The sequence below is a fragment of the Oryza glaberrima genome, chromosome 9 (genome assembly GCF_000147395.1).
Source record: "Oryza glaberrima chromosome 9, OglaRS2, whole genome shotgun sequence".
Lineage (NCBI taxonomy): Eukaryota > Viridiplantae > Streptophyta > Magnoliopsida > Poales > Poaceae > Oryza > Oryza glaberrima.
In genome coordinates, this window is record NC_068334.1 from 20,321,623 (window position 1) to 20,345,604 (window position 23,982).

The following is a 23,982-nucleotide window of genomic DNA, read 5'->3' on the forward strand; positions in this document are numbered from 1 at the left end:
TATTTGGTTCACCGCTGCAACTAACCTGACTGCACAGCCTAACGTAGTTTCTTTAAAAATAAATCAATTTATCTGGCATCTGGCGCTTTTTACTCATTTAAGATTTGTTGTTCATCGCTTGATTCTGATCTGTGGTCTACAAGACCATATATTTTTCCTGCAATCCTGCCTTTATCTTGTTTCCTTTATCACTTCCATATCTGCTGTTTGGTTCTTTGATTTATAAATCTCTGTGGTTTACAATCCATAGATTCTCCCTGCATTTTGTTCTTGGCAGACTATTGGCCTATCAGCTATCCAACTTCAGCATATAGCCAATTTTATGTTCAAGTGGAGGTTCCTTTTGCACACACTGTATTCTGGGTTCAGTCAAGTTCTGGTGGCGATCGTACTTTCTGGTGTACATAGTATCTGCACTTTTTCCTATGATATTATTTGTGGTTGTTACCAACGATAACCTGAACATACTCTAAAATGGAATATCAGCATGCAAATCATACAGCATGTTTGTATTTTGTGCTGGTATATATTGTCTGACTAATTGGTTTGTTGCATTTTGAAGAACAACTTCAGATATTGTAACGACTGATTCCACACTATATATGAAATTCTTAAAGAACTGCATAGATAAGAAAACTGTAGAATAGCAAACTTGTAAAGCAGTTAGTAGTTTGCTGTGCACCAATCAGCATTCCATTAACAAATACAATTTATTCGGGGGTAGATGTGATTCATTTTAGCATAGCAGCACACCTCTAAATGGTAATTGCGCCCCTTAGCTTCTATGGTGTAAAATCTGTACATTAAAGCCTGAGTTTGAAATGAATCGGTTCCTCATTCTCTATGGCCTAATGTTAGTTCATGCAGTCATGCTCAATGCCATTAACATAACAAGAATATGTGAAGTATATTATACTATTCAATGCTGGTCTGCCAATACTTCATTTCCATTGTCGTGTATTAACTATTTTTCACTACTATTGGACAAGAGGGGGAAAAAAGGACAGTAAACAGCGCAAAACTCTGTATATCTTCAGGAGCTACAAACTGAAAATTGTTGGTGCAAGGCCACAGGTGGCACTCCACAGCTTGAATCTTGGCAAGACATCACTACAGAGCTCAGGAACGCCCTCTCAACATCCTCCGATGCATTTCTCCTCAGCAAGCACATGACATACTCCATCACGGCCGCATCACAGGGCAGTGTGATCCTCCCATCACCGGCGAACCCGAATTCCTCTTGTGACATCCTCAGGAGCTCGCCGAAGACCGTTGTTCCGAGGTACGGCAATGGCACCTTGAACCGCCTCCCGTCTGCCGTGTACATGGTGCAACGGCCCTTGTCTGCAACCGGAGAAGTCGTGCAGCAGGCGTCGTCTTCCCTGGCGGCCGTCGTCTTGACCCTCTGCAGCCTCCTCGCCAGCTGAGCAAGCCTCTTGGAATGTATCATGGCTGGTTCTGGTTGTTCTTTGGTTCTCAGAATCTAAGGTATGTTGCTTAGGAAATGCTTAGCCTTGTGACTTTTTGGACTCAGTGATGGTGTCTTTCTTGCAATCTCAAGAATATATATAGGCATAGAGAGAGTCTACATCTCGTTCTATATGACTAATAAACATTTGCAGGGGACAAGGCCATTGGCTTGATGCGTGCAATGGTGTCCCCAACGGGAGGCAGCGAGATTCAGATTAGAATTTTGCTGGGGCCACTGGGGAAGCAATGGTAGTGGATTAGTAGCTGTTCTATCAGATACATGCTACAGTCTGCTGCTGAACTGGGCAGAGGTTTTATGCAACCATCCAAGGTCCAGCCTTTATGGATGTGCTAAATTCACTAACTATTCAGCTCACCTTCCTGTATCAAGATATTTGGAGATAAGCAAGCTGGTTCGTGTTTGTTCAAAAGCAATCATATCATTTCTAAAATGATTTGACAACCTTAACTGTTTTTCTCCCTGTGATTGATTGCAGACATCTGAAGACGAAGGTTCGTCGAATCTTCTTGAGCAGATCGATTCAGGGTTCGTTTTCCTGCCTTTTGCTGTGTAGTCACTGCCCTTGAAATTGCAATCGCATATGGGCGGTGGTTTGGAGTGCCTTTATTCTTGCACGCAACACAGCTTGCTCGACAGACAGTTTCCATATCTCAGTTTGTAGCAGTTTGTTTGTATCTTGATTTGTGTAGCATCGCACGTGTGACATCTATTGTCGTTGGTTGGGTATATTCCGTACGTTTTCCAATTGGTCTACATCCAGTTGGTGGTATTCGTCAAGCCGTCGGTTTTAGCATGAAAGTTCAGTCTAGTCAGGTTGTTGTCCCTAGTTTTATTGAAGTGACCTGTGTGCAACTTTTTTCAAGGCTGTATTTTGCTATCGCCTGACAATTTGCTTGGTCATCCAGGACAGGGTATCACAATACCAGATGCAAGATGCACTCATGTATCCAAATCAACTTGTAAGTATCATGTACTCATTCCGTACCAAAATATAAAAACATAAAATTAAATTGGACATTTCTTAATATTATGAATCTGAAAAGGATGTCCCATCTGGTTCTATGTTCTTATATTTTGGGACGAAGATGGTAGTATTGTAGCGTTACAAAGATGTGCTATTGGCCAGACGCCCATCCGGGTGAGCTTGTTGGCAGCAGCGAGCTCAGCTGATCATGGCCATGGCGCGGGGTTTCTTGTGTTTCTGACAAGTGATCAACAACGTACTCTTGTTTTCTGACAGGCGATTCCTTTGCAGAGATTGCTAGCTTAGCACTATCTCCGTCCGAAAATATAAGTATTTTTTTAAACTTCGACACAGTCTTTGAGATGCCATCTTGACTAACAGTATTTACAAAAATAAGTTATTTTGAATAAATGGAGTAGCATAATTTGTTTAGTGATAAATCTAGTAACTATCATTCTCACATGATCGATCCTTTTTAACTTTTTCACTATCAAAAGTCAAAGTTAAAATTATTTGACTAAGCACTATTTTAAAAGTGGTTATATTTTGGAACTGAGGGAGTACATTACTCCCTCCGTCCTAAAAAAAGGCAAACATTGGGTTTCCGTGTCCAACTTTGACTGTCCGTCTTATATGAAATTTTTTTATAATTCATATTTTCATTATTGTTAGATGATAAAACATGATTAATATTTTATACGTGACTTGTCTTTTTAATTTTTTTCATAATTTTTTTAAATAAGACGAACGGTCAAACGTTGGACACGGAAATCAGGGTTTGCCTTTTTTTTTTTTTTGGGGACGGATGGAGTATGATCTCGACCTGACAGTCTGCATTGTTGCTGGCAGTTTTGGATGGGACACGAGAAAAAGAGGGCAAACTGAGCGTGACGGCCAGCCGCCGGCGCAGTAAATCGGGAGCGCGCATCACATCCGGCATCTGGCACTTTTTCTTGTTGATTGATAATGACAATCTATATCTAATCATCCCCGTGCCCTCGCTAAGAAAAAAACGAGAAAAAAAATCGGCCTTTGGGGGCCGGAGATTAAAACTCCGGACCCCCTTTGCCCTCGCTCAAAAAGGAATCCGAATTTACTCACGTAGAGCAAACCATATAATGGAATTTTTTTTGGAAATACGTAAAAGAATTGCGCACTTTTGTATTAAGAGAAATAAAATTTACACAAAAGGCAAAACAAAGAAAAGAAAGGGGGGTTAGGAAGAAAAGAAGGAAAAAGAGGAAAACAAGGACTTAACCCTATTCTCGCGATTACAAACTCTCAAGACTTAAACCATAGAATGGAATTAATCATTAGCAAACTCTCAAGAAATGCATGATACATGTACATATAGCTGCAAGCAAAATCGATCAATCGAGACTTGGAGAACAATGCCCTGGGCATGCTACAGAGACTACTACAAAATTGCAATTAAAACTGATCGATCGATCCAGAGTAATGACCATGACATATATGCAAGTTGCAGCCTATGCTTCGTTTGCAGATTAATACTCCAGTAGATGAATGACCTTGAGCTGACACTGACAGCGCCATGACATGAGCATGGTGTGCCTGGCTGGATGAGCTTTGAGTGGCATGGATTAATTGGAAAAAAAAATTCGGCTGGTTCGGAGATTAGAACTCCGAACCCTTTCTGACGTACAGTCGAGACAACGAAACCATGGATTGAAATTAATCGTAGTTGCAAGTAAAACCCACCGATGAAGAGCAATGCCCTGGGCATGCTGCGTACAAAAGTGCAATTAAAAACCGATCGAATTGAAGTTGCCTGCATCAACCACCGCCGTGTTCTGAAGCCTGAACACATGCAACAAACACTATTCAGAGAGTTTCAGACATAGTGACATCTATGGACTTGTCTTCTAACCATCACTTGTGTTGGTAGCTACACTTAATTAAACCTTGATCTTTCCTTATTCAATCTTCACCTATAAAGTCCTGGCACATCCACTCCATTCACAAACAACATACCATGCATAACTCTAAGCATTCAGCCTCATATCAACAAAAGTGCAACACGTAGTACAGAACTACAGCCCAGACAAAGCAAGCCTATGGTTTGGAATTAATCATTTGCAGGCTTGCAGCCAAGAACAATTAAGCACGCCCATGATTCGTTTGCAGATGAATGAACTCGAGCTGACACTGTGACACTGATAGTGCCATGAGAAGGACGACATGGGGATGACACCGCCGACGGGGAGCTGTTCGAGGTGCTATTGCCGTACCTCGTCCTGAACATGCCCGAGGAGGAGTTCGGCTTCGCAGGCGATGATGGCAGGATCACGTTGCCGAGCTATGCTTGGGTGATGGAGCATGTCATGTGTCTGCTTAGGAGAGATGTCTCTGAAGAGGTCGAGAGCTAGGGCATTCTTGAGCTCACTGGCAAGTTCTTGCCACAATGTCGGAGTGTTCGGCCATCAATTTGCTGTTTGTACATTACATAAGATCCATGATGCAGAAAATTAGCGTCACGAGTTGTCCTGGCAGTAGCCTTTCATCCATGCCTGAAACTCTCAACTCTGAACGTCGCGGCAACACATCTCGCGGACTCGCGGTAGGAGATATTCTGGACTTTATTGGCCCGAACAGAGGAAATGGGCCGCCACAAAAGCCCATACGTTCCACGGAGACGGTGAATTTCAGCCCATATTGAAAGGCTAGGTCGAATTGCCACCAGATTCGTACTGTATTTGAATCGCTAGCGAATTCGTTTGATTATTTCCGAACGCTAAAACTAAAGAATTTGCGTGCAGTTTGCCGGAAACACTAATGCGCGATCGATCGCTACCGCAATGGGGTAGCGATCACCACCCCTCCCCACTCCCTCCCTCCACGTTTTCTTTTTTGGCACCGTATTACTTTCCCCTATTTTAGTAAATTTATACACCTAAAGTTTATACGCCTAAAGTTGATAGAACCAAAGTTTATATATCAAAAGTTTATTATCCGATTCAAAATTAAATTTGAATTCAAATATTATTTATAGTATTTCTATACATCTAAAGTTTATACACCTAAAGTTTAAAGACCCAAAGTTTATAAATCAAAAGTTTATATACCCAACTTCAAATTTGAATCGGGTATATAAACTTTAGGTGTATAAACTTTAGATGTATAGAAATACTATATATGAAAAAAATTGAATTCAAATTCAAATTTGAATCGGATATATAAACTTTTGACTTATAAACTTTAGGTCTATAAACTTTAGGTCTATAAACTTTAGATGTATAGAAATACTATATATAAAAAATATTTGAATTCAAATTCAAATTTAAATCGGATATATAAACTTTTGACTTATAAATTTTTGGTCTCTAAACTTTAAATGTGTAAACTTGAGGTGTATAAACTTTAGGTGTATAAATTTACTAAAATAGGAAAGTAATGCGGTAAAAAAAAACCAGGTGGAGGGACCAGGGAGGGAGGGGGAGGAGGGGAGGGGGGCGATCGATCGCCCATTAGAACTACCAACTGCTGTTTGCGACTTTGCATCTACTGGTTGCTGCTACTCTCAAACAATTCCCTGCCTATAAAAATCCTGACATTTTGATCGATCAACATCGAAATTTCCTTTGTTCTTTATTTCCTTTTGAGAAAACTCATGCATGAAAGGAATATATTTAAGTTGCATAATAAAGATTAAGTATAAATGATCCACTAGTTAAACCATGATCTAGACATAAATTAGTATTAGTATTAGCATAGATTATCTACTGGACCTAACTTATGGTTAAGCTTGGAGTATTCATTAATTGATCAATGGCTGGGCTCGAAGTACACCCCTGTCCCCGGAATCCACTTGTCCCCCTGGATGAAGTTCTCCACCGTGTACTTGGCCGCCTCCGATGCGTCTTGGATGACGTGGAAACTAGTCCACTTCACGCGGCCGCTGACGTCAGCACCATCCCCGGTGTTCTCGTACTCTCCATAGTAGACGTTGGACACGTCGGTCCTCCCTTCCCATGGCAGCCATCCCTTGGGATCGATCACGTCGGACATGCCGCACTCCATGAACACCACGCGCGAGAACGGCGGGCTGTCCGGGATCGGCTGCCACGGCCGGCGAGGTAGGTCTCCACGCCGCCGGCGGGGGCGCCGCGGAGGAGGTCGTCGTCGGCGTAGATGTTGCAGTCCTGGAACGAGAAGCCGGTGGCGCTGGCCGCCGTGGCGAGGGACTGGGCGGTGATGGTGTTCTGTTGGCCGCGGAGGGGGAGGCGGGCGACGACGTCGCAGTGCTGGAAGACGGTGGTGGCGTCGCCGAAGATGAAGTCGACGGTGCCGGAGATGCGGCAGTCGCGGTAGAACTGCCTGTTGCTCTTGGCGTACAGCGTGTCCTGGTACACCCTGATGCCGCAGCGGTACAGCGCCGAGGCGTCGGAGTTGGACAGCAGCGCCACCGCCTGCTCGTTCTCTGCTCCGGCCGTGTTCTCGATGGTCAGATCAATGGCGACGAAGCCAATGCCATCAACAGCTGCACACATATATACATTGTTACATTTATTCACAAAGAAAATGAGACATAATGTGTACAATGTACATTTGAATCCAAGAAGAAAATGCCACTTACTGACGGTGCCCGTCTTGGACGTCGTCGAGACGCCGCCGCCCACGCTCTGGTTCCCGGTGATGATTGTAACATCCATCCCGTCTCCAATCAGCGTCAGATTCCATGTGTTCTGGCCGATGGTGATGAGCTCGTTATAAGTTCCTTTCTTGATGTATATGACATACCTCTTGGTGCTCTTCGACGGCGCGGCTGCGACAGCGGCGGCGATGGTGGTGTAGTCGCCTGAGCCGTCTGCTGCGACGACGGCATCGGCGGCGGGCGGCGGGTTGCTATCCAGGATAGCCATATGATCACGAAGTTGCTGATGGATCTCTTCTCTAGCTTGGTTTGGTTGTTTGCAATGCGGCGGATTGTGTGTTTTCTGGTGTTGATCGTCGATGAAGCTAATGATGAATCTGGACTTGATCGATGTGGCTTGACAACGGATCCTGTGGCTCTGAATTTATAGGTTCCGGGTGATCTTCAAATGGAAAATTAAACTACGAGATGAACTCCAACTCAGTTTGACAAAAAGGGAGAGTGACCAAGGCTAGCTAGCTGATCTATGTTCGGATGGAAAATCTCATCAAGATCTCAATGTGATGTGCAACGCTGCACATACAAACATCAGTCATGGCATTGTCTCCTGCCCATCACTTGTGGTGATAGGCTGTCGGCTGATAGCTACACTTGAACATTACCTTCATCAATCTTCCACCTATAAATTCTTGGCTAGCTGAACAAACCCACTTCATTCAGAAACAAGATACTAGCAATCTAAGCATCCAATTTCAGATCAAAAGACTGCAGCTAGTTTAGACAAAAACTCAGCAGATCAAGCATGATTCGTGCAAAGAAGCTTGCTCAGTTGGCCAAGAAGTTGCAGCTGAGGATGACGTCAGCCGGTGGTAGCGGACAGAAGGCGGTCGCCGCCGATGATTGCTGCAGCACGGCGTCGTCGTCCCTCGCCGGCAAGGGCCACTGCGCGGTGTACACCGCCGACGGCGCGCGGTTCGAGGTGCCATTGCCGTACCTCGGCACGGCGGTCTTCGGCGATCTCCTGACCATGTCCCGGGAGGAGTTCGGCTTCGCCGGCGACGATGGGAGGATCACGTTGCCGTGCGATGCGTCGGTGATGGAGTATGTCATGTGCTTGATTAGCAGAGATGCTTCTGAAGAGGTCGAGAGGGCGTTCTTGAGCTCCATGGCGAGGCCCTGCCGCAATGTCGGAGTAATCAGCCACCGATTTGCTGTTTGTACATAGCTTCTGATGTAAAATGTTAGGATTATTACAAGAAACGAAACATTCGGGTGATACAAAAAAAAATAGCACGAGTTTGCCAATATTCTTCCTTTCTTTTCTGAAGTCTGAAATCTGAACCTCTGAATCTCTGAACTCGATGATTCTTGGGTATCATCACTAGTAAAGAGGCGAACTCCTCTATTGGTGACCTTACGATCAAAATCGCACGGCGCAGATCGATTCGTGCGGAGCAGTCTGGAGTCCTTTTGCAGATAAGCCACTCGAATTTCCCAGAATTACGTTTTCCTCCACGAAGAGTGTTTGCTTTGCTCGCGCCGCCGCCGCCGGCGGCGGCGACCGCCGCTAGGGCTCCGTTCCCCACCATGTGGCCACCGCCGTGGAGGCGACCTGACGGCGGCGATGGGCGCGGTGTCAGCGTCCGCCGGAAGTGTGCGCTCGGAATCTCATCGTGTCGGCTCTAGGGCACCTCTCCATGTTCTGGTGAGGGTTTTTGGATCGAAATGGATTCTCTAATCGGTAGAAAATTTGATCGATCTACGTTGTTTATTTGTAGCGGTGTATGCAGAGATTTGTGGTTGGTTTGCTGATCTGTTGTATTACACCTGTTTAAGCTTTGGGCATGTAGTGCACGCTGTCTGAAATGGCAGATTAGGATTAGTTCCCCTAATTTTTACTTGTTCTTCTTCTAGGTATTAAAGTGCAGGACCAGATGGTGGTATATGATAAATAGAGAATTTGCACTGGAAGTTCTCCTTTCCATTGCTTGTAAGTTGTTATTACCTCACAGATATCATATTTTTTAGTGAATTGCACTTTGAGCTAGTTATTATTATTATTATTTTTTTTAACCAAAGTTGCACTTTGGACTAGGTCTTGTATCATGTTTTCACTTTTGACTAGAATTTCTTACCACTTGTTTTATATTCGACCATGTTGGTCTCTCCTTGCCACCAAGTCCGGCGAGGCACCAGCACCGCCACCACAGCCAAGGCTCGAGCCTGATCACTGCATCATCGGCTCTGAGCTCGAGACTGAGTGCTGTGCTTGAGTTTGAATGTGGTGACTGGTGAGCACTGGCATGGGTTTGACGGCCGCAAGTTCGTGCTCAAGCACCTGTGAGGAAAGGGCTTGGCAAATATGGGGGCAGGGGGGATCCAGGCAGCACCTCATGAGAAGAACACCCATGCAGAGGGAGGAGAGAAATTCGTGTGCCGCGTGCATGTGCTGGGAAGACGGGCACTAGTCTTAGGATGAGTCAGGTTGAGGAAGAAAGATATTCTAGTCATTGACATGTGGGGGAAACTAGTCCAAAGTGCAAATTTTGCTAAATAAATCTTGTCCAAAGTGAAAGGATATGTCAATGCCTAGTCCAATGTGCAACTTAGGTAACTAAATCTAGCCCAAATTGCAATTCATGCTTGATTTGAACATACACTTCATGGTCTGATTCTGACTTTCTGAGTTTCTGACACGTGGTCTTATAAACAAGGATATACTCATTATTGCTACTCAATATGTTTTTTGCTTCTCCATAGCAATACTCGCCTTCAAGGTTCTGTTCTCCGCACTAGCTGAGCGTTGAATGCAGTCTATATTTCAAGTCTGTTTCAGACTGTACTTCACCATAAAATCCTGTTCATTACTCTCCATCTTGCTTAATTGATATATTAGGAAACTTTCCTGTATATTTTTTTAATGAAAAATTAGCACTTGCAAAGTGTCCTATATTTCGCTAGAAAATGTCAACTGTCCTATTTGATAGCGATGACGGCAACTTAGCTGTATTGAAACCTGAAACTTGAAACCAGTCAATGCCCATAGAAACTATGCAGACCAAGAAGCATGGACTGAATCAATGATTCTATGGTATGGCGTGCTGCAGATGAAACTACAAATAGAAAACTTTAGATATTGCAGCAGGTTGCCTGTATTGAACACCCAGTGGTGGTGAATCATTGTCAGATAACGAGGATTATCCAGCCATCTTCTTTCAGTGTCAAAACCAGGGGCAGCAAAAAATTCCAGCTGACAAGGAAACCATGGATTGAATCAATCATTTGCAACTCACAAGAATGCATGCTACAAAAGTTCAACTAAAACGGACCGACCCAGACTTCCAGAGCAATTCCCTGGACACGCAAGTTGCCTGGATCAACCACTGTTTGGAGCACAAGACAAGCCGTGTGGGCTCTTTCAGTTCCTCATGCAACAAACACGATCCAGACATATATAGTGATAACAAGGTCCCAGACTGGGCCATGGATGATGCTTACAGTAGATTGCTAATCATCCAGCAAGTTGCATTGGCTCCATCATTCACCGCTCAAATGTTCACCAAACAGCCGGTCCCATGGGAGTCTAATCAAAATGTCAATGATCCAGCAACCTTGCACGTACAAACACCACTCATGGCCATGTCTCCTGTCCCATCACTTATGCTTTCCTTCTTTAGTTTTCACCTATAAATTCTTGGCCAGCTGAATACATCTACTTCATTCACAACAAGATAGTACTAGCAATCTAAAGCATTTAGCCTCAGACCAACAGAGTGCATCTAGCTAGTTTAGCCAAAGAAGAAAAAAAAAAGCAGCAGAACCATGATTCATGCAAAGAAGCTTGCTCAGTTGGCCAGGAAGTTGCAGCAGAAGATGGTATCAGCCAGAGGTGGCCGGCACACGTCCAGCGCCACTGACGATTGCTGCAGCACATCCTCTCTCGCCGGCAAGGGCCACTGCACGGTGTATACTGCTGATGGAGCACGGTTCGAGGTACCACTGCCGTACCTCGGCACGATGGTCTTCGGCGAGCTTCTGATGATGTCTCAGGAGGAGTTTGGCTTCGCAGGTGACGATGGCAGGATCACGTTGCCGTGCGATGCGTCAGTGATGGAGTATGTCTTGTGTCTGCTTAGGAGAGATGCCTCTGAAGAGGTTGAGAGGGCATTCTTGAGCTCCATGGCGAGGCCTTGCCACAATGTCAGAGTGTTCAGCCATCAACTTGCTGTTTGTACATAGCTCATTAGCTCCTGATGTAAATGTTAGGATTATATACGAGAAACAGATCATTCAGATGATGCAAAACAGCATTTTTTTCCTGTCAAAATTCTTGTTTTCTTGTCTGAACTCTGAATTGATTCTTGGGTGTATGTGCTCTAAAAAGGCAAACTCCTATTGAGGGCGTTCCGATTAACATGGACTCTCTAATTTGTCAATTTATATTGTTTATTTGTAGCGCTATTTGCAAAGATTAGTTCATGGTTTTCTGATTTTTTGTATCACACATGTTTAAGCTTGGCATATAGTGCACACTTTCTGAAAATGATGGCCATAATTGTAGTTACCCTAATTCTGCTTTTTCAAGTGCAGGTCTGCAGATCAGATAGCGATATATTCTAAAGAGAGATTATACGCTGGAATTGACCATCAGACAAATGTTAGTGAGCAGAACGGAGAAATTCTGCCCAAAAGACTAAAGCTTACAGAACTAATGCCTACAAGTTATTTGGTGTAGAAATGCAGAATTTTGCGATTTTCTGATGGCTGGAAGTTGCTCCTTTCCATTGCTTGTAAGTTGTAATTACCTCTCAAAGATTTTTTTTTCCTTTCATGCTTGAATACAACATAAACTTCATGGTCTGATCCTGAGTTTCTGAAATATGATCTTACAAACAAGGAAATACCTGTTATTGCATCTTGATATGATTTTTTCCTAGCAATGGTCGTTTCAGCGTTATAATCCTCCGCAATGGTTGAACATTGGATGCAGTCTATATTTCAAGTCTGTTTCGGAGTGTCCTATAGTTCACTATAAGTCCTGTGCATTACTCATCACCCTGCTTTATTGATATATTATTACTATATTATATTTTTTGAAAAAAATCAACTGTCCTATTTGATGATGGTGGTGACGACTTAGCTATCTTGAAACCTGAAACCTGAAACCAGTCAGTGCCCACAGAAACCATGCAGACCAAGAAACATGGACCGAATCAATGATTCAATGGTATGGCATGCTGCACATGAAACTACAAACCAAAAACTGTAGATATTGCAGTAAGTTGCCTGGATTGAACACCCATATGATCAAGATGGTTAGGATAGGAGCATCCAATATAGCTGTGGTTTCTACTGGTTCTGGGCACCACAGCACAAAGGGGACATGATCAAATGGCTGGTTGGTCCATTGGAACTGATGCTTAAACACTACCTAGTGTACAAGTCAGTACTACAGTACATCACCAATCATCGAATCAGTTGCAGTGGCTCCGTCGCTCAGTGAACATCCAGTCCCATTTAAATCTCAATATCACACCGTCTCCAACTGGAACAGTTGCGCGGCAACATTCGTGGCTATGTCTCCTCTGGTCCTGCCTACCACTTTGGCTGCCCATGCACTGTCCTCTCTTCCTTCACCTATAAATCCATTGCCTTCTCAACACAACCACTTCATCTGCAAACAGCATAGCAATCTAAGCGTCTCTACTTCATTCCTTCAAAGCAAAAGTTCATTTAGCCAAGAACACAGAAGAACCATGATCAGTTCAAGGAAGCTTGCTCAATTGGGCAAGAAGTGGCAGAGGATGGTGGCATCCAGTGGGCGGCAGACTGCAAGCATCGATGGATGCTGCAGCACAGCCACAGCGTATGTCGCAGACAAGGGCCATTGTGTGTTGTACACCACTGATGGGGCACGCTTCGAGGTTCCACTGATGTACCTCAACACGGCGATCTTCTGTGAGCTCTTAAGGGTGTCTCAAGAGGAGTTTGGCTTTGCAAGCAACAACAAGATCACATTGCCTTGTGATGCCTCAGTGATGGAGTACGTGATGTGTTTGATTAGGAGAGATGCCTCTGAAGAGATTGAGAAGGCGCTCCTGAGCTCCATAGTTAGGCCATGTCTTAATACTAGTGTGGTTCCACCAATGAGACTCAATCAGCAATTTGCTGTTTGCAGCTAGTTTATATGTTTTTTGTTCAATCCTATGTAAATTATCAGGATTACAGATTATGAGACAAAGATACAAATTTTTCCTAGCAGACTGGTACAGCAATTTCCTTTTTCTGAAAAATGTTGGTTTCTGTGGTTATTCTCATCAACATCCTTTTCCCTGTTAGGTGCAACAGATATGATTTGAGTAGTTTGCTAGCTGAATTATTCATTGATGAATTTTGAAAGATTTTCACACATGTTGAATAAATTAGATGTTTAGGAATTTACGCATGGCAAACATCGATGAAAAATAAACGACGACAGGGGCTTAACAACTGTGTCGGAGCCACTCTTTTCTTTCCTTTATTATTTTCTTTATCCTTTTTTTCTCCCTTGTAAGTTTTTCCTCCAATGGATGAAACTAAAAGCTCTCATGCTATGTCTCAGAAAGATATATGACTGACTCAGGTCTTATTGATAAGCGTGGTCCAGTAGGACCATCCTAACTCAATGATAGCACCAGCGAGTCTTAGTCCTGTAGGTCATATGGGAAAAAGTATAGGAAGAAACAACGAAATGGAGTTCACATGAGATGTTGCTAGCCAAATAGTCCATCTTCTAAACAGGCAATGTGACATTGTTGAGAAAATTCTTATTTTTTTAGACCACTCAATGCATTTAATCTGGCAGTTCAGGAAAAACGCGTTCTGGGCATGAAGACTCAGAAAAATGCATCTAAACTATGGGCCAAATTTAGATATTTTAAACATGATACAATCAAATACCTAATATATTTGATATCTCATTGCAGACTCAGAAATGGCACTGACCCTGACATGTTGGACCCCCCAACTTACATGTGGTCCTCATGAGGCAATGCATCTTGGACACCAAAACAGGTCAGTGTGGCCACACAATGTGGTGCCCATGCATCCACACACTGTTTTTATGGTATGGCTCAAACAAGTACTTAACTGATGGCCCTAGAGAAATCCAATCAGAACCACATAGCTTGGCCTTGAAACATTGCATGTTCTGAGCTCATGGCCTTGTGTCCTTTGCCAGCTTGCACTGATAGTTGCACCTAAACCACATTCCTCTCTTTCCCCTCATCCCTATAAATCCAACATTTTAGAAACGACCACTTCATCATCCACAACCCAAACATATCTCATAGCTGAATACTACCTTATACAAAAAATTTCAGACAAGAAAGAAGGAGAGCAACCATGATCAGTGCCAAGAGGCTCGCTCAAATGGCAAAGAAGTGGCAAAGAATAGCAGCCCTCGGGAGGAAGAGGATCACATGGACGACACCCAAAGCAACCGATGAATGCTGCAGTTCTGTGGCAGTGAAGGGCCATTGCATCATGTACACTGCTGATGGGCGGCGGTTTGAGGTCCCGTTGGCGTTCCTCGCCACGACGATCTTCGCAGAGCTCCTCAGGATGTCTCAGGAGGAGTTTGGCTTCACAACCGATGGAGGGATCACATTGCCTTGTGATGCAGAGGTCATGGAGTATGTCCTGTGCTTGCTTAGAAGAAATGCATCCGAGGAAGTTGTCAGGGCATTCCTGAGCACCATTGTGAAATCTTGCCACTATGGGAATGGCTTTGCACAATCCTTGGGGTCTGTCCAACAAGTAGCAGCTTCTAGCTTCTGAAAGTTTACGTATAGCTAATCTTTCTCCTTTTATCTTCCTTTGAATGATGTAAATATGGAAACATGATGGGAGTAATAGACATTGTGATTATTCATATCAAAGGAAACTGTTCATTCTCTCTGTTTCTTATCTGAAATTGTTGTGACTCCTGAGTTCTCCAGTTCTGGGTGTGTGATAATCATTGCTTAGGTAATGTTTTTTTGGTTGCGTAAAGGATGTTTTACAGGCTTCAGACTAACCAATGAATATGGCAAATGATTCGTTCAGGTAGTTCAGAAATTTCTGCATAGTCCTATACCAGTTGAAGAAAAAAAAAATTGATGAAGCAACATGTCATGCACAGAACCTTGTATGAACGTACATTTTTCTGAAACCCTCCTTTGCCTGAAAGTGCAGAGTTTCTTTTAGTTCGTCTTGCATTTCTGGGTGATATAATCATGTAAACAACACAAGGGAAATTGCAACTGGAACAAGTAACTCTCCAAATTTTATTTGTATCATGAAAAACTCAAGGGAAAACAGGCAGTGCTAGCACAAATATGTTTCTCAAATGAAGGTTTCAACACAAAAACATGTCAAAAGAATCAACAAACGTGGCCTTACATTCCTCTCAAACAGAGAAAAGTAGAGGGAAAATACGGCATTCTAGCAAGCACAAGGTATATTACTATTTATGGATGATTATATTCTTCTTGCCTAATAAGTTGTACTTTGAAGCTCAGCCACAGCAGGAAACATCATATGCAAATGCAACCCATGCAGACCGACAAGTCAAAAACGACATCTCGATCCTGGAAACATTATTCGAATGATTATTCAGGTATACGATAAATCTTATGATACAATACCCTTTTAAAAAGGAACATCAATAATCTAGATGTGTAGTAGTACCTCCAAAAGAAATGAAGTGCAAGAAAGAACAACTAAATGAACACCACATGAGATGCTGGAGAAATCAGGCCATGTGCTAGACTTCTTCTTATGAATGTTCAGAAACAACATATTAGGGATTTAGTGGCGTGAGCAATGCATGTTCCAAGGCTGCATTCAGATCACCACAATCTCTAGATAGTATTGAATCTAAGAGCCACCGGTAGTCCAATAGAAACTGAAAACAATGGGTCCAATTCTCATGTTCTTCTCACGCGGCTTGTTCGTAACGCTGTTCAGTATGGCAGCCACAAAAATGATTGAAAGCAACTGGCTCCTACTGCTATCGCTTCCAGCAATGCACTGAAAACTTGCTCACATCACAATCTGACCCAAATCAATCATACCGCGACATCGCATGCGCCGATCCCATGGCCTTGTCCCTTGCTAACTCATCTCAATGCCATCTATAAATTCAGCATCAGGCAGACTGAACACCATCACATTTCATCAGCTCATCCACAAAGCAAGCATTGCATCACACCTCATAGCACATCTCATCAGGTTTCCAGCTGAAAACCCAAGACCAAGAACCAGCCATGATCAGTGCCAGGAGAGTTGCTCAGCTGGCCAAGAAGTGGCAGAGGATGGCAGCACTCGGAAGGAAGAGGCTCACAGTGAGAGCCAAACAAGATCAAGAATGCTGCAGTTCCATGGCAGGCAAGGGCCACTGCGCCATGTACACGGCGGACGGGAGCCGATTCGAGGTCCCGTTGGCGTACCTCGGCACGGCGGTCTTCAGTGAGCTCCTCCGGATGTCACAGGAGGAGTTTGGTTTCTCGATCGATGGCAGGATCATGCTGCCTTGTGATGCTGCTGTGATGGAGTATGCCATGTGCTTGCTCAGGAGAAATGCTTCGGTTGAGGTGGAGAAAGCATTGCTGAGCTCCATGGTGGCATCTTGCCACTACACTGGTTCTATGGTGCCAACTGTTGGAGTCAATCAGCAAATTTCCTGCTTGTAGATTGATAAAGAAGAGCCAAGTCTTCTCCTGTAGTTGCATTATATTCTGTGTTATGCCCTGATCAGTTTAGGATAGTTAGATGTAGTTAATAGGAAGAGGACAAAAATTGCCATGTAAGCCTTTCAATCTTGAAAGCAATCAAGAAATTGAATGACCATTTTCCCCCCTTAAATTGATGTTGCATAAAGAAATTCTTATGTTCCATGAAAATTGTTGATTGCACACAGTATTCAGTATCAACAAGTGTCTGTACAATCTATTCTAGAATTCTAGCACTTCTGATAAAATAGTGAAAAATGAAATGATCAGGTGGCATGGCAAAGACAACATTTCCAACGATGATTTTTTCCCCGAACACGCAAGCGCTTTGCACGTCAACCATGAATCATCAGATAAAACCCATTAGGAATCAGAAATAATGACTGAAGTACTGTAAAAAAAATCACAAAATGGAAGGACGCCAAAATTTCCAAGTCAGTAATAAAAGACCAACTTTTCGGAGAAAAACATGTGCGGTGATGTTTACTACTATCTGAATAAAATGTCGCTAAAACTATAACCTTTCAAGAAGGCAATGCGTCATCCGTGAAAAAGTTCAGTCTATTTTTCCTTCACATTTTTCTGTTAAATTTTCCATACCATGTTTTGCAGCTGCCATCAATAAAGTTAGATCGATAAATCACACTGTTCAGCAAGTTGCACAAAACGATCAGTTAACGTGGTCGCTTGAACTCGTAATCAAACATATGTACACTGAAGCCCAAGGTTAAATAAAGTACTAAATCAGTTAAATCAAATTCTGGTATATGTCATAATGTCATTCAATGTTTCATTTCAAATCTCCTACACTGAACTACTCTTTTTTACATCATACAGATTGCACAAGACTTGCAAAATGCAGACATGCAGTGCAGCGAAACTGTGAGTATCTTCAGAAACCTTTAGCTACAAACTGCAAACTGATGGTGCAACGCCACAGGTGGCATCGTGCAGCCTGAATTCTGGCAAGGCATCGTCACCACCGAGCTCAGGAACGCCCTCTCGACCTCCTCCGACGCGTTCCTCCTCAGCAAGCACATCACGTACTCCATCGCCGCCGCGTCGCAGGGCAGCGTGATCCTTCCGTCGCCGCCGGCGAACCCGAACTCCTCCTGCGACATCCTCAGGAGCTCGACGAACACCGTCGTGCCGAGGTACGGCAACGGCACCTCGAACCGCGCCCCGTCGGACGTGTACACGGCGCAGTGGCCCTTGTCCGCCACCGGCGACGGCGAGGTCGACGTGCAGCCGGCGTCGTCGTCCTCCCTGGTGCTGGCGGCCGTCTTGATCCTCTGCAGCTTCCTCGCAAGCTGAGCGAGCTTCTTGGAATGGATCATGGCGGCTGCTTGTTATGTTCTTGGTTTCAGGTGTGTGTTGCTCAGGAAGAATGGATGGTATGTTGATCGCTAATAGCTAGATCGTCATGGATATATAGACGAGACGAGACGAAAGATGGTCCATGTGTAAGGCATTTGGTTGGAGACAAGGCCATGAGCTGGACTTGTGCAATGTTGCCTCGAGAGGTAGGCAGCGAGAGATTCAGATTAGGTACTACAGCAGCGAGGTAGGCCATCACCTGCTGCTGCAGTGGACTAGTGGCTGGGCAACCAGATACGTACGTACTACAGTAGTTGCAGCTGAACTGGGAGAAGCATATCATCGTGCAGGCTGTTCCATTCTGGTCAGCTTCCTGTATCAAGAAATTGGTGATATGGATTAGTTCAAAGACAATCGTTTTCTGAATGAGTTGACGACTATTACTAGTTCTTGTGATTTCAGTTAGGTGAAGTGGTAGTGTCGAAGGACTGAAGGAGACACGGCGCCGCGCGAAGGTTCAGGAGTGCCCTTTCCTGGGCAGATTCAGGGTTCGTTTCTCTGCTTTACAGCCTCAGAGTTGCATTGCATGCCTATTAGGTGTTGGTTAGCTAGCTAGCAGTGGTTTGATTGTTGCAGGCACAACTTGCAGTACTGCAGCTCCATCTCCCCGATTTCCATCGGTTGTCTGCATGATTTGTAGCATGGCACATGTAGTGGCGACCATTTCTTGGCATTTTCCTTGCATTTTGCAATGGTCCTACGACCTTTTGGGAGTTTCATGCTGGTTTTGGCAGGAAAGTTAAAACAAGGTTGCTGCCCCTAGTTTCAGACTTTCAGTGCAGCAACTCCAACTTGGTATCAATTCAAAAAGACTCCAACTTGGTATCAATTCAAAAAGACTCCAACTTGGTATCACTGTCTGTATCCAAGTCAGATTTTGACGAACGGAGTAAGACTGCCTGCCGGAGCCATTTGGTAGTCAGATTGCTTCCATTTGGAGCCATTTGCCGACGGGGCGCGGTTCGAGGTGCCATTGCTGTACCTCGGCACGGCGGTCTTCGGCGAGCTCCTGACCATGTCCCGGGAGGAGTTCGGCTTCGCCGGCGACGACGGTAAGATCACGTTGCCGTGCGATGCGTCGGTGATGGAGTATGTCTTGTGCCTGCTTAGAAGAGATGCCTCTGAAGAGGTCGAGAGGGCGTTCTTGAGCTCCATGTCAAGTTCTTGCCACTATGCCGGGTCTCAACAATCAGTTCTTGTTTGCACATAATTCATCTGTTCATGATGTATAGTATACGATTTTGTTTGATCAATTGGTTCTGTGACACAACGGAAAAATATGCCGAAATATTGCATGCATTCTTATTGTTTCTTACTAGTGAGTTCTGAAGAAATTAGAAAGATTTCGTAGTGGATTCAATTCTAGCAGCTTTCATTGACGTGTCTGTTTTGATCGATTAATATGGACGGTTCGGATTGAGACGGGTTAGAGGATTTGGGCTTTTATGGTTAGACCCTCTGACCCTGTTTCGATGGACTTTTAAGTCTCTATCATATCGGATGTGTGAACACTAATTATAAATATTAAACGTAAACTATTAATAAAACTCATCTATAATTTTAGACTAATTCACGAGACGAATCTATTGAGCCTAATTAATCCATAATTAGCCTATGTGATGCTATAATAAATATTCTCCAATTATGGATTAATTAGGCTAAAAAATTTGTCTCATAAATTAGCTTTCATTTATATAATTAGTTTTGTAAGTAGTATATATTTAATACTCTAAATTAGTATAGACTAAAGTTAGTCACTCATCCAAACACCAAGTATCCTTCATTTAAGTATTGTACCCATATCGAAGATTCGAAGTATCCGCCGCAAATGTCAAAAAAAAAAAAAAAAAAGTATCCGCCGGCGGCGGCGGAAGTGGCGGCCGCTAGCGCCGGTGAATCTCGCGCGGCCGCCTGGGCGCTCGCTAGGCAGGCTCGCCGGTGGAGTCTGCTGTGACATCGATGCCCACAGTCTGGTGACTGGTGAGAATCCCCAACCGAATAGGCCCAAATCGGTAGTGTATTAAAGAAAGCAAATTTGCTTGTGGTAGTTGTTTGTCTCGAGAAAGTTCTTGCAGCCATGGTTAGAGATTTCGGAGTTTTCTTGTTGTTACTCAAGAAAGTTAAAAAAAACCCTCTTGTTCTAGTACATTTGTTTTAGCTTGGGCATAAAGTGCGCAGTTCCTGAAGATATTTATTTTTTACCAATGAAGAAATTAGGATATTATGCATGATGCATCTAATACTATAGCTTTTGTTGATATTCTGGCTGTGATCGCTATCTCCCAAAAGGTTCTACTTTTTTCTATATCTAAGCGTTAATCGGCATAGAAAAAAAAAGTTTTTTTTTGCCAAAGGGTTGGAGGTTGCCAATGCCAAGTAATTACCCCCACAATGTGTTTTAAGTTGCATGTTGTATTCCCAAAGATTCTGCGAAGCATCTGTGTTTCCTATAATCCCCATGTGCATATTTTCCTGAGCAGAAGGAGAAGAGCAGAGTACACTTCATTGGATTTGTGCGTGCAGGGACTAATTAGTACTTGAAACTTCTGTGTTTAGCAGTACTAATTTCATTTGGTGTAGATTAATGCCATGGACATGGGGTAGGATTGTGTCCCTCAATTGGGTTTAAGCTAACTTCCAGAAAATTTCATATCTCAGTTTTGATTGGTCTCCTTGATTTGTAATGTGTCATGTTGAATCCATTATTAGAGAGTTGGAGTCTTCCTGCACCTCCTCTGAGCCTTCCATAAGTTGTGAACCTTGATGTGCTGGCTTTAGTTTCCTCTCTTCATCTTCTTTTTTTAAAAGAAGTTCAGAAACATCTGTTCTAGTATGTGCTAATATGTGACAGTTAGTATATAATCCTTTTTCTTGTCTGCAGACTCATTGTATTTTTTAAAGAAATGCAATAGAAAATAATATGAATTATGACTGTCGGTTGTGATTGACCTGGTTTCTCCTCAGTTGGCTTCAGCCTTCCCAGATAAAATTGGATTCACATACTGATGTTATCAAAGTGGCAGATGCCAAATTTTGTCATATGAGAGAATGTACAACTTTTTCCTTCTATCTAGAACTACTTTACATGCAAGAGTGCTTAACAAATGACTACTAGGAGCTGCAAATAGCAACTTGCATGTTTACTCCCAGAGACGGTGTCGTACTGTTTGCATAGTGGCACGAAATCGCCATGGAGCTCAAGAATGCCTTCTCGACATCTACTGAAGCATTTCTTCTAAGTAAGCACATCACGTACTCCATCACCATGGCATCACATGGTAATGTGATCTTTCCATCACTCGTGAAGCCAAACTCCTCCTGTGACATCCTCAGGAGCTCACCGAAGACCATCGTGCCGAGGTACCGCAGTGGCACCTCAAACCGCATGCCATCTGCGGTGTATACGATGCAGTAGCCCTTGCCTGCCACCATTGTTGAGCATCCTTCAGCTTCTTGTGGTGCCATCATTGTAAGCCGCTTCCTTCCCTTGGCTGCCATCCTTCTCCACTTCTTTGCTAGTTGAGCAATTCTCTTGGTGCTGATCATGGTTGATTCTTTTTTCTGGAGGGCGGAAGCTGGAAACCTCTACCTGAGTTGCAGTGCTTTGTTCGTGGATGAAGTGATGGTGTTTGGAGGCCACTTAGCCATGGATTTATAGTTGGAGAGAAGGAGGTATCCAGCCAAGTTAGGCATGGTTGGAAACGCTGGGTAAGGAGACAAGGTCATGAGCACATCATGTGCGATGTTCCAGTCTGATCAAGGCAAGGTGATCGAGATTTGACATTGCTTTAGGGCCAACTGTTTGATGTGTGGTGAGCACATAACAGTGCACCGCCATATAACGTGCTTAGCGGATAAGTGGCACGAGGGCCCCATGCAAATTGGGTCCAGTGTGTGAAGGTCAGTTCCTCAGGTACTACACAATGAGATATTGGCAGACAAGTCTTGTGCTGATAGTGAAAGATAAGCTGCATATGTTAATCAAAAGACCAATCATTTTCACAATGATCAGGGACCCTGTTCTTGTACTTCGCAGTTTGCAGTGTATCACCGTGAGTTGCAATCAATTTAAGGGCCATTATCATGGGTATGGCCAGTTCACAATGTGCTTATGTATGTTCTTGACAGTTTGATTAAGTCTGAAAGGCAGTTTGTTAATAAATGCAGAGTATGAAACTTACTGAACAGTCCCCATCTCCCATCTCCATTCTGATTGATGACCTACCGACTTGTACATTGCATGTGGTGTGAGCTTCTCTGAACTTTCCTGTGGGCCTACAACCAGCTGCCAACCTGAAGACCATTTAGTGAATCGTCTTTTTTTTTCTTTTTTAAAGAAAGAGAAGGAAACCCTCTCCCATTTCTATTACTATAAATGGAAACGCTACAGTTCAGTTTTCCATTTGGAGAACCACTATGGACATGTCTTTTATTATGCTTTCAAATTTTCTTTTGAGCATTTCAGGCCTAATTTTCTTATATGCAGTTTTACCATTTCAGGGTGTAGAATTATATGTCAACAGTTAAACCTCACTCGTTCATACTCGAAAATCCGGTCTTATATTGTCAATGAAATCTGTTTTCCTTGACCCTTGTCATCCTGAGGGCTTTTGTAAGTTTTATCTTGAGGGTTCATCATAAAAACAAATGCTCTTCTACTTGATGATTTCACTTGTTCACTTTTCTAACAGCAGCTTATATTTCTTAAGGTGAGAATCTTATATGGTAGATTTCAGAGAAACTTGCCATGCATTCTGCATGCTGCAATTTCGAAAAGAGTGGCATTCACTATTATAGGCAATTTAAATGTAAGCAAAAATGGCTGCAACTGCTGGTTGGCCACGTTTCTTCTTGATTATTTGCAAGATCAAATGGCTTTACATAGCATATTTCACTTTCCTTTTGTTAATCTAACTATCTTACATTGGACCATTCCAGGTAAGCCACATAAAGGAATCAGAATCAGGGCCTCAACATGCATGACTTCAGTAGCTACAAACAGCAAATGTGCTGGCTGGCCCCAACAGTTGGGATCATACTACCAGTGTAGCGGCAAGATGTCAGCATAGAGCTTAGCAATGCATTCACCACATCAGCTGAGGCATTTCTCTTGAGCAAGCACATGGCATACTCCATCTCTGCAGCATCACAAGGCAGCATGATTCTGCCATCGCTCGTGAAGCCAAACTCCTCCTGGGACATCCTCAGGAGTTCAATGAAGACCCTCATGCCAAGGTACACCAATGGGACCTCGAACCGCCTCCCGTCAGCTGTGTACATGACGCAATGGCCCTTGACTGCTACAGAAGTGGAGCATTCTTCAGTTTCTTGAGCTGCTGCCATGACCCTCTTCCTCCCAAGGGCTGCCATCCTTTGCCACTTCTTGGCCAGCTGAACAAGTCTCTTGGCGCTGATCATGGTTGGTCGGCTGCTTGTTGTCTTGTTTTTCAGCTGGGAATTTGAGTAGGTATGCTACAAGGTGTGATGTTCAGTTTCTGACTCTGGATGAGCTGATGAACTGATGGTATTGAGATAGCTTGCCTCTCAATTTATAGATGATGAAGATGATGGCGTGCCAGTTTCGATGTAGGTCAGATGTATCAGCAAGGGACAGGGCCATGATACCGCAACATGCAATGCTGCGTGTAGCTGATTGAGTTAGACTTTGATAGGGACAAACGTTTGCTGCATGCAAGTCTTGGTGGTTGAGTTCTGCAAACTGAATGCCATAGCGATATGTTTAGTGGATGAGGGGCACAAGGACCCCATGTTAATTGTGTCCAAC

General features: G+C 43.6%; 9 protein-coding genes across 11 annotated transcripts; 4 read left to right on the forward strand and 5 right to left on the reverse strand.

The window, feature by feature from the left end:
- Positions 1-831: 831 nt before the first annotated feature.
- LOC127784975 (auxin-responsive protein SAUR36-like) lies at positions 832-1,647 on the reverse strand. The gene has a single exon (XM_052312405.1). The coding sequence runs from the start codon at positions 1,448-1,450 to the stop codon at positions 1,034-1,036; it is 417 nt and encodes a 138-aa protein (XP_052168365.1). The 5' UTR covers positions 1,451-1,647; the 3' UTR covers positions 832-1,033.
- LOC127784976 (uncharacterized) lies at positions 1,647-3,441 on the forward strand (the record flags this gene model as incomplete). Its single annotated transcript, XM_052312406.1, has 4 exons — positions 1,647-1,883; positions 1,968-2,017; positions 2,398-2,451; positions 3,306-3,441. Coding segments are annotated over 4 exons (405 nt in total), but the record flags the coding sequence as incomplete, so codon positions are not given.
- Positions 3,442-6,239: 2,798 nt separating this feature from the next.
- LOC127783834 (probable pectinesterase/pectinesterase inhibitor 32) lies at positions 6,240-7,336 on the reverse strand. The gene is made up of 3 exons (XM_052310986.1): positions 7,051-7,336; positions 6,624-6,954; positions 6,240-6,519 (listed from the first exon to the last, which is right to left on the reverse strand). The coding sequence occupies exons 1-3, from the start codon at positions 7,334-7,336 to the stop codon at positions 6,240-6,242; spliced, it is 897 nt and encodes a 298-aa protein (XP_052166946.1).
- A 477-nt stretch (positions 7,337-7,813) lies between these two features.
- On the forward strand, positions 7,814-8,344 carry LOC127785160 (auxin-responsive protein SAUR36-like). Its single transcript, XM_052312582.1, has one exon. It carries the CDS (start codon positions 7,871-7,873, stop codon positions 8,291-8,293), a length of 423 nt encoding a protein of 140 aa, XP_052168542.1. The 5' UTR covers positions 7,814-7,870; the 3' UTR covers positions 8,294-8,344.
- Positions 8,345-8,583: 239 nt separating this feature from the next.
- LOC127784619 (auxin-responsive protein SAUR36-like) lies at positions 8,584-15,004 on the forward strand. 3 transcript variants are annotated; one of them, XM_052311963.1, is made up of 5 exons: positions 8,584-8,773; positions 11,659-11,725; positions 11,804-11,858; positions 14,034-14,121; positions 14,430-15,004. In XM_052311963.1, the coding sequence occupies exons 1-5, from the start codon at positions 8,766-8,768 to the stop codon at positions 14,884-14,886; spliced, it is 675 nt and encodes a 224-aa protein (XP_052167923.1). In that variant the 5' UTR covers positions 8,584-8,765; the 3' UTR covers positions 14,887-15,004. The 3 variants fall into 3 exon arrangements, with proteins under 3 accessions (XP_052167923.1, XP_052167925.1, XP_052167924.1); XM_052311965.1 differs by lacking the exons at positions 14,034-14,121; positions 14,430-15,004 and adding an exon at positions 8,983-9,058 and having other exon boundaries at positions 11,804-14,027; XM_052311964.1 differs by lacking the exons at positions 14,034-14,121; positions 14,430-15,004 and adding an exon at positions 8,983-9,058 and having other exon boundaries at positions 11,659-14,027.
- Positions 15,005-16,095: 1,091 nt separating this feature from the next.
- Positions 16,096-16,996, forward strand: LOC127784263 (auxin-responsive protein SAUR36-like). Its single transcript, XM_052311458.1, has one exon. It carries the CDS (start codon positions 16,356-16,358, stop codon positions 16,779-16,781), a length of 426 nt encoding a protein of 141 aa, XP_052167418.1. The 5' UTR covers positions 16,096-16,355; the 3' UTR covers positions 16,782-16,996.
- Positions 16,997-17,511: 515 nt separating this feature from the next.
- On the reverse strand, positions 17,512-18,320 carry LOC127784262 (auxin-responsive protein SAUR36-like). Its single transcript, XM_052311457.1, has one exon. The coding sequence runs from the start codon at positions 18,155-18,157 to the stop codon at positions 17,723-17,725; it is 435 nt and encodes a 144-aa protein (XP_052167417.1). The 5' UTR covers positions 18,158-18,320; the 3' UTR covers positions 17,512-17,722.
- Positions 18,321-21,079: 2,759 nt separating this feature from the next.
- On the reverse strand, positions 21,080-21,876 carry LOC127784267 (auxin-responsive protein SAUR36-like). Its single transcript, XM_052311462.1, has one exon. The coding sequence runs from the start codon at positions 21,741-21,743 to the stop codon at positions 21,309-21,311; it is 435 nt and encodes a 144-aa protein (XP_052167422.1). The 5' UTR covers positions 21,744-21,876; the 3' UTR covers positions 21,080-21,308.
- A 1,018-nt stretch (positions 21,877-22,894) lies between these two features.
- LOC127784264 (auxin-responsive protein SAUR36-like) lies at positions 22,895-23,727 on the reverse strand. Its single transcript, XM_052311459.1, has one exon. The coding sequence runs from the start codon at positions 23,613-23,615 to the stop codon at positions 23,190-23,192; it is 426 nt and encodes a 141-aa protein (XP_052167419.1). The 5' UTR covers positions 23,616-23,727; the 3' UTR covers positions 22,895-23,189.
- Between the last annotated feature and the right edge of the window lie 255 nt (positions 23,728-23,982).

Coding starts and splice junctions, on each gene's coding strand:
- LOC127784267 (XM_052311462.1), bottom strand. CDS start 21,743: ATGATCAGCACCAAGAGAATTGCTCAACTAGCAAAGAAGTGGAGAAGG.
- LOC127784619 (XM_052311963.1), top strand. Junction 11,726..11,803: donor GAATTGACCATCAGACAAAT/GTTAGTGAGCAG, acceptor TATTTGGTGTAG/AAATGCAGAATTTTGCGATT. Junction 14,122..14,429: donor CATCTTGGACACCAAAACAG/GTCAGTGTGGCC, acceptor AAAAAATTTCAG/ACAAGAAAGAAGGAGAGCAA.
- LOC127785160 (XM_052312582.1), top strand. CDS start 7,871: ATGATTCGTGCAAAGAAGCTTGCTCAGTTGGCCAAGAAGTTGCAGCTG.
- LOC127784975 (XM_052312405.1), bottom strand. CDS start 1,450: ATGATACATTCCAAGAGGCTTGCTCAGCTGGCGAGGAGGCTGCAGAGG.
- LOC127784263 (XM_052311458.1), top strand. CDS start 16,356: ATGATCAGTGCCAGGAGAGTTGCTCAGCTGGCCAAGAAGTGGCAGAGG.
- LOC127784264 (XM_052311459.1), bottom strand. CDS start 23,615: ATGATCAGCGCCAAGAGACTTGTTCAGCTGGCCAAGAAGTGGCAAAGG.
- LOC127783834 (XM_052310986.1), bottom strand. CDS start 7,336: ATGGCTATCCTGGATAGCAACCCGCCGCCCGCCGCCGATGCCGTCGTC. Junction 6,955..7,050: donor GTCCAAGACGGGCACCGTCA/GTAAGTGGCATT, acceptor ATATGTGTGCAG/CTGTTGATGGCATTGGCTTC. Junction 6,520..6,623: donor GCCAGCGCCACCGGCTTCTC/GTTCCAGGACTG, acceptor GATCCCGGACAG/CCCGCCGTTCTCGCGCGTGG.
- LOC127784262 (XM_052311457.1), bottom strand. CDS start 18,157: ATGATCCATTCCAAGAAGCTCGCTCAGCTTGCGAGGAAGCTGCAGAGG.